The sequence below is a fragment of the Oncorhynchus tshawytscha genome, linkage group LG20 (genome assembly GCF_018296145.1).
Source record: "Oncorhynchus tshawytscha isolate Ot180627B linkage group LG20, Otsh_v2.0, whole genome shotgun sequence".
Classification (NCBI taxonomy): domain Eukaryota; kingdom Metazoa; phylum Chordata; class Actinopteri; order Salmoniformes; family Salmonidae; genus Oncorhynchus; species Oncorhynchus tshawytscha.
Genome location: NC_056448.1, coordinates 9,081,784 through 9,090,336, shown reverse-complemented (window position 1 = coordinate 9,090,336; position 8,553 = coordinate 9,081,784). Strand labels below are relative to the sequence as shown.

The following is an 8,553-nucleotide window of genomic DNA, read 5'->3' as shown; positions in this document are numbered from 1 at the left end:
GTGTATGTCACAAATAAAATTTGATTTGAAAGACAAAATTGATCCACTCGAAGGTGCACATTGCTAGTTACCTTGCAAATTAAATCAGTTTATTATCAATAGTTTCAAATACAGATAATATTTTGAGAATGCAAACATTTATTCAAATGGATTAAAACACCACCTTGGATTGAGTAAATATAAAATCATCCATAATCCAATAGTAAAGAAATCCAATACATGATAAACACTTCCAATGAGACCATGATTTGACTGTGAAACCACTGATGATGAGCATAAAATACATAGTCTCGCTACTGTTATTTTATTATTGCTCCTTAATTATTTGTAATATTTCTTTCTTTCTTTCTTTTTTCTTAAAACTGCATTGTTGGTTAAGGGCTTGTGGGTAAGCATTTCACTGTATTCTGCACATGCGACAAATACATTCTGATTTGATTTTAAAAGGTTATCATGATCATTACACTAAAATGGAAAGTAGGCTATATAATTCAACACTAAGAAACTACAAACATGAAATATTATGACATCAGTAAATATTATGACATTGAGAAATGAACTTTGGCACCCAGTATAGCATACAGTACTGAATGAAACAAAATCAAAAGTCAATTTACAGTTTACTGTAAAGAACCTATAGTTGTTTTAGCAAGCTTACATCTCATGCACCTTGCACATAAGTTACTGTATCTATTTTGAAAAGCCATAGGCTACCTTGTGGAAGCACAAACAAAAAAGTATAGTAATTATGCAGCAGTAGAAAGGTCAAATTGTCATTCACCTAAGGTTCAACAAGAAATGATTCACCTTATGATTATACTGAATTCATGATATTCTTATGCTGAATATAAAAGTATGATTTTATCCCTTTACTAACATGTCTCCAGTGGAGGTTGTGTTACTGGATGGCTGCAAGGATGTCGTTGTAGTCTGGGGTGTCGGGTCCATGTACTTCTTATCGGACACCCAGGACTTCAGCCTCGCCTGCTGATTCTGGTCGATGATCCCCTCTTTACTATGGTGATTCAGCATCTGATTGAAGCCAGCTTTATAGTAGAACACTGTTCCTTCAGGAGATAAATCAATGGATCCCAGGGTAAGTTTATTGGGCTTTCCTAGAATAAAAACATAAACAAATTAATATTAAAACTTTCTGTGAAAATTAGAATAATCTAGTGAAGAATTTCCTATAATCAAGAAGGACAGACTTCAGGGATAATGCCCAGAAGCCGGTGTTTGGAGGATACATTGGCACGGGTGTTGTTTAGAACGGCAAACCGTTCTAAATGTTCCATTGCAATACTGGCTGGCAACTTCAGTGATTTCTCCACATCTCCGCTTGCAAGTGTATCCGCCAGCAGCTTCCTGTGAGTTGGAAGGCCATGCACAGTGTTAGGAGATTGAGAACATTACAAATTAGGGAAGCAGCATAGATAGTAAGTATTCAATTCCTTAAACACCACAAGAATGGAACTTTTACATTGTAGCTAAATTAAAGGGCTGAAAGGTCTAAGAAGAAGAGGAGCAGGCAGAAACCTTGCTTAAATTATATCAAATGAAGTTTGTTTCTGTTTTTTTATTTCAGCCTCGGTTGTGTATCACAGGGAGAAAGGGAAGGGATGGATTGCACCTATATTAATTGATAATTCACCTGCAGATGACAGATGTCTTACTCCTTCCAGTGGTTAGAGCATTCCTGTGATGCTGTTTGAGAACCCGCATTGTGAGCAGGTTCCCTCCATTTTGATCTGATTCAATGCTGTTAAATCATATCAAAATCAAGCTTCGGATTCTTCTGTTGAAGATTTTTCATCTGAGATTTTTGGTCTCTGGCCAGCTTCAGGGAATTCTTTGGTGGGATATGGTCTGCCTCCACAATGCCTCTTTCCCCCATGTTGTCAGAGAAAAGTTTGGTGTTTTTGACGCTGATGAGGGAATAGAAGAGAAAGGGTTGTACTATGGAAGTACAATTCAAGTAAACACATCTATTTACACAATTTGTATGTCAATGCTTTATGAATTATTATATACATTTCTGGTCTTGATAATATATTCAAGTGTAAAAACAATGCAGGGTCATTATAATAACATTGGTAGATTTGAACAATGCCCATATAAAAGTGTAAAAAATTATTATGCTAAAATACCTTTTGAAAGGACCAACTAATCCAAGGTTGTATGTAAAGGCTATGTCATACTCATTTATCCCTGAGGAACTATAAGGACAATTCTTCATGGGCCTGATATCATGTTCATATTCCCCATCATTCGTCCGTTTTCTATTCCTGGCCCCTCCAACTATAGCATATTTTCCATGATTTTTCTCAAGTGCACCATAGGCCTTCTGGGTTTTAACCATTTCACTATAAGCCTGAAGGCTCCCTTTAATCTATGGGAAGACATAACAGGTATCAATAACTCCAATTACTCCGCAACCAAGGTTAAAGATGCAATATGTTATATTCATTTATTTTATTCATACAGTTGGTATCTACCAATCATCTTAATTTCCTAGTGTTCTTTCGTCGGATTTGATGAAAATGACATATTTCAGAAAGTTACTTAGTTTAAGAATTATTTAAACTATACGTAGACATGAGTAGGCGTACAGTACCTGGTCTTTAACATTGTTTCGTAGATCCACAGCTTGACTCGTGATCTCATCCTCTGACCTGTTAGATGTTGCCTGTGCTAGGGCATGGTACAGGCAGTTCTTGTTCTCTGAGCACACAGGGATTACTTTGCCATCTTGGATGATGTCAAAGTGACCACTGTATGGACTTTCCACTCCTTGGATTCTGTCTTTTGCTTTAGAGAGGATTCCTTCCTCACTGAAAGAGCAGAAATAAAGAGCACCATTGGTTCTCATTAATGTAGTTTTAATGGAGACATCCTAATTTTGGGAGATTTGCAGTATTGTTGATGAAGGTCTACCAAACAGTTTAGGACAAATACCTGTGTGTTTTCTCAGGTTCTTTGGTCAGCCGTAGAGTGATTTTTGCCGGCTGAGCTGTTCGTTCCCGGGTAGGACTCCTCTGAGAGCGTTTTCCCATCTTGATCCACCACTTTGAACTGGATGCCTTTACCATGGAGCAGGTCACTGTTTGTGAGGACATAAATGTCCAGGGCCGAGGCTGGTCGATTAACATCACCAATCTTCTCTGCATAGTCCAGAAGTTCTTTTGTTTCAGTCTCTGACAGAGCTTTCCCAGTCTTCTGACTGGCTGACTTCATATCATGTTTATGCTGCCGGTTCTGGAAAAAGGCCTCAGTTTTGTGTCTGCCAAGTACATTGTCAACAACTTTTCCAGTAACTCCATTGAGCTTCTTCTTGAATGTTCCGTCACAAAGAGGACATATGACCAGCACAAGCATCTATGAACGCTTCGGAGACTTTCCGAAATGGAGCTTAGGAACTCATCGTTTAGGCAAATCACATCTGGTAAATCATGTCTGCCATCTTGGTCATACTGCCCACATATCTTTGCTGCTCTTCAATTTCTTTTTTAATTTGAGGACAAATATGTCATTGATAACATGTTCTGTAGGAATAGACCGAATCATTTGGACCAAGATTGTGGTGTGTTTAGCTATTTCTACACTTATTTTGACTCCTTTTGCAATAAAATGTGTTCCACTTTTTGCCACAAGGTCAGTTGCATTATTGCACACCTCAGAGAGTCTGCTGATAACATCACTGACTTGGGATGTGGTGGCATCAGTCATGAGGCCAGGAATAAGTTATTTTGTCATAACTTGAACTAAATCTTTTGTTTGTTGTTCAAGCTTTGAGTCAATCTTATAGTTGCTGCGGTTCTGCAAAGCTCCTTTAGGTACTGCAGAGCTAATGTATTCAGTGAGACTAAGATCTAGTTCAGCATTCTTTTTGACTGTTGAATTGACCATGTCTTTGAAAGCTTTTTCTAAAATTGTTTAAAGATGGCCCCAATTCCAGCATCAATGGCATAGTTCATTCCTTTGATTACACCCTGCTTCCCTACCTCCTGAAATGCGTACTTGGTTGCGTGTTTTAGAGCCATCTTCATGTTTGTAGGGGATGCCAGCTTCTTCGTTGCAGTCTTAATTGCTTTGGAGATAGACTTTGCTGCTTTCTGTGTGGACTTGAAAACATATTTTCCTGTGCCAATGATTTCCTTTGCAACAGATGAGAGTTTCAAAGTACCATTGAGGACTTTATATGCTGTGGTGACAACTTTTTTAATGGCGTTGAACCCTGCGGAGAGCAGAGACATCCCAATGCTGATGCTTTTGGAGATGGCCCATTGTGCCCAATCGAATGTGCCTGATATCATGCCAGATATCCCTTCAATCATGTCAGAGACTCCTTCAGAGATGATACTTAAGCCAATCTGGGTTGCAGAGCCAAACGACAGGGCACAAACCAGAACTCCAAGGATGACCTGACACATACCGATGAAGAAACAGATCAAAGCGTCAAAGCTGAACTCTGGCTTCTTTTTCACCTCAAACACAATGCTCAGGCCATTGTCATACAAGGCCGTGAGTTCATTTCCTGTGATGTAGTCTTGATTTTCTGAGAGGCTGTACACTGAGGATACCTCTATTATGGCTGTGCCTTCACCCTCAAGCTCTTTAAGTTTATTTACTGCAAGGTCAATGTTAAGTATCCAAGCTTTGTGAATGCTCATCCTGGAATCTATTTGCTTTAGAAAGTTGCATTCTCCTTCATGATGTGGTTCAAAGTTGCCTCTTTTGGCAATCTGAAAAGAAACCATGGTATTTGTGGTTTCTGACAAGTAAACATCCACAGATGTCTTTGCCCTTTCCAGTAATTTCCATGCCTCTGTTTTGTAGCCATCTTTTCCCATGTTGATGGTGATGAAAGCTTGGTTGTACATTGCCACGGCACTGTAAAAAGGGTCACATTCTTCAACATCTTTCCAGTAGGACTTTGCTTCATAGTCACACTTACTTTTGTTGCTGAGGTGCATGTCTGTTCTGCCGGTAGCCTGCTTAATGTGGTCATAGAAGTTTTGACTTTTTCCATTCAGCAGCATGTTGCCCCTATTTGTGATATGCTCAAGAAGGTCTGCTTTAAGAACACTGATATCTTCGTGCTGACGGATGTGCTCCTCGTGAAGGGTAAGCCACAATGACCATGTTTCTTTCAAAGCATTGAGTGCAGGCTGGTAATCAAACTTAGAGCCTTTTTCTTTAAAACACTCAGGGACCTCATTCGGCCCCATTCCTGACAGGTCATCTCTCTCCTGTTTTGTGAAGTTGCCATGAAACTTGTCAAGAAATTCACAAAATGTGCCAAACAGGTCCTCTTTCATTTTTATTTCGAGAAGCTCATCTGTCTCCATATCTTTGATGCGTTGGACTTCGTACTCCTCTCTCAATTGTCTCATGATCTCCACAGGCTGGCCCTGGTATGCTGGGGCAAGGTTATCCCCACAGAGGATCATCTGGGCCATGCCCGGGTTTCCCTTCCGACCAGTTCTTCCAAACACCTGTTTCTCCACTCTGCGACTGCCAGGGTAATGTGTCAGGAGGACGAAGAGGCCACCACGTATGTTGACATCCTGATCAACCTTGATATCAGTTCCACGACCTCCTAGATTTGTGGCTATTATTACATGTCCCCCTCTGAATTTGGTTCTCTCAATGTTGTGTTTCTCACTGATTGTGTATAATGTGATGGGGGGATGTGGATTCTCGCTCTCTATTTTATTCAGAAGCTCGTTTGCAGTCTTGACATCTTCACATATGACCAAGACAACCTGACCACTTTCTGCCACCCTCATTGCTGTCTTACAGAGGATCTCCATCCACTGGGCTTGCCCATTGACCTGAATTGCTGGAAGCTCAACAACCTTCTTATGGCGATGAGCTGGTATTATGTAGCTGTCTGTTTCGTAATGCCTTGCAAGGAAATCTTTGTCGGCATCACCCCTAATGTCCCAGACACACCAAATATCCCATTCCCTTTAGGTACTTTTGAAAGTAATGGAAGTTTGAAAGGTAATTAGTCACATTGGACAAAGGAGTGGTTGCCAGCTGGTGTTTCATCTCCAGAAACTGCTGCAGGCCGTCCCCCCAGCGTTTGTTCTTCTCCAACACTCCACTGGCCTGGAAGTCCACTGGGATGATAGCATGGTAGAGATGCTTGTCTCCGACAGCTTCCAACGTATGATCAATCATGTACTCTCTGCCTTGTGTCATCATGATGGCTTTCAGGGCATTTTCCACAAAGACTGGTAACTGATTCTCAAGGTACTTCTCAAGGAAAGAGGGGATCACAAGAAACTCTGAGTTTGACTGAGAGCTGCCAGAATATTTGATTTTAGAATTCAGCTCAGAGACTGTTGCCTTAATGAGTTTGTCTTCAGGTATGATCTCGCTGGCTCGTCCATTCTCGAGGAGAAGCATTTTGATTTCCAGGATATCAGGGTTGTTGTGCAACTTTTTCTCCTCAACCAGCACGGCTTTATTGTTTGTCACAGAGTAACAGTCAATGGCCACATCATTCTCCAGTGCTTTCTCCATTATGGTGAGCAGATCACACTGTTGAGTAATTCCAACTTTGGCCAAGAATGTGTCAACAGTTATCCTGTTCTCTGTTGTATCGTCATTCTCTGTGTTCTCTAGAGCATGCATGAACATATCAAAATCTTCATCTGAATAGATACCCAACTCCACTCCGGCTTCCAAAATGTGAAATTCAGAGAATTCTTTAGATGTCGCTGGACCGATAACAGCTAACTTTGCAGCCTTGTGAAAATGCTGGATTCCAGTTGCCCACTCAATCTCTCCAGTATCTTCCATCTCAATTGGCTGACACATAGATACCATGGCCCATATGCTTGCAAGGACTTGTCCGAGGTGCCTCAGGCCACTTGCCTCGTGGGATAGAAACGTCACCTGAACTCCATTGTCCAAGGTCATGTAGTCCACTTCATCCACAATCACCATGTCAAACCTCCTCTCCCCACGTGTGGTGTCCTTCTCAATTCCTGCCTCAATGCGTCTGCTGCAAAGCTGGCAACGGTTCCGTAAACTAAATGTTTCCTGTAAGCCTCCTGTAGCATACTATCCCTGCTTTCAGGGAGCTTCCCTGTATCTGTGGTGGTGGCACAACAGAGGATGTGACACCAAACGTGTGTGGCAAAGAAGGGGGTCGAGTGATAAGTGGCAGATATGTGAGAGCAGATCTAATAAACGGGCTCTGCCCGATCACTAAAATGGCCACCCCTGTCAGAACTACAGTGGCCGACCGCCAAAACTACAAGTCCCTGGGGAACCCTGGTGGAAGGAGCTATGAACAATAGAGAAAGAGACTATAGAGATTGGCTGGATTTACCGTGTATGAGCTGGATTGTTTTGGACTTACCTGTTGGCGTGGACCTGGACCTACCGAGAACCCGATTCGTGTACCGAACCCTGCTATCCTTGACCTCGCCTACGGCATGGGTGGACCAGGACGGAGAAACAAACACACAGGTACTGTCCTGTTCGAAAGAACTCTCATTCTTGGGTGATTTGGTGACAGTTTACCACTTAGTTTGTGACAAACGCTCCACCTTGAAGAGGTTTGCCACACATGTCATACAGTTTCTTCCACTCCTCTTGGTCTCGGCGAGCAAGGACTGGAGAACTGGTCACAACGTCAACCTTAGTGCCACGGATGGCCTGGATGGTGGCAAACATAGCCAAGATGCAAGATTTTCCTTCACCTGTGCCGATTTCCAGAAGGATACCTTTTTTCCCTGTTAACTTTGGTAGAAGGAGCATGAGCAGTGATGCCAACTGAGTGAGTCGGGGAAAGTACCCTTCTATTTTCTCAGCAGTGAGCAGTGATTCCAGCGGAGTGATGCTAGGAAAGTAGCCTTCTATGTTCTTACCGTTTTGAGTGTAAATGGTTGAGCAGTCTTGCACAGCAATAGACATCCTTATTAGGACCTCCTTGAGAACAGCAAGGTCAGGGTTAGTAAAATCCAGTGACTTGATCATCTGCTTTGCTTCCTCTATCTTTACCTGATCCAAGTCCTCCTTTGCATGTTTTGGAAGTTCCTCTGTCATATATCCTAGAATTTCCTTCATTATGGACAATATTTTCTCTGGGTACTTTTCATTTTGCATTTCATTCACAATGGTGTCGGCATCCTTGTTCCCTTCTGCCTCAGCATACCATTGTAGAGAGTTGACAGGGTCTTTATCTTTCAGGGCAGAGAGAGTAGAGAGAAGATCCAGCTTGTTTGTCCTCACAGTATGAAGGATGGAGGTTGCTAACTCTTGGTTTATGCCTGAAACACCTCGCAAAAAGAGCAGAATTTCTGCAGGTGTCCAGATCATGTTGAAGAGAATTTGACTAAGGAGCCCCTTGTTTTTCTCTGACACCTCTGTGAACACGTCAAGAATGCTCAGAACAAGTTGTTGAGCCACTGTGGGATTTGTGCTGTACAGCTGTTCAAGAAGACGGATGAGAAAGTCATACTTCTGGTCCCAGTCAGGTAGTTGGTCCTCTTTACTGTCTGTGTCCGAGTGATTGGTCAATGTTAGCTCTGTCAC

General features: G+C 41.9%; 1 protein-coding gene across 1 annotated transcript; it reads right to left on the bottom strand.

Annotated features, from left to right (window-relative positions):
- Positions 1 to 1,224: 1,224 nt before the first annotated feature.
- LOC121840227 lies at positions 1,225 to 3,375 on the bottom strand. The gene is made up of 6 exons (XM_042302812.1): positions 3,153 to 3,375; positions 2,956 to 3,100; positions 2,615 to 2,831; positions 2,148 to 2,389; positions 1,652 to 1,925; positions 1,225 to 1,365 (listed from the first exon to the last, which is right to left on the bottom strand). Exons 1-5 carry the CDS (start codon positions 3,373 to 3,375, stop codon positions 1,763 to 1,765), a joined length of 990 nt encoding a protein of 329 aa, XP_042158746.1. The 3' UTR covers positions 1,225 to 1,365; positions 1,652 to 1,762.
- Between the last annotated feature and the right edge of the window lie 5,178 nt (positions 3,376 to 8,553).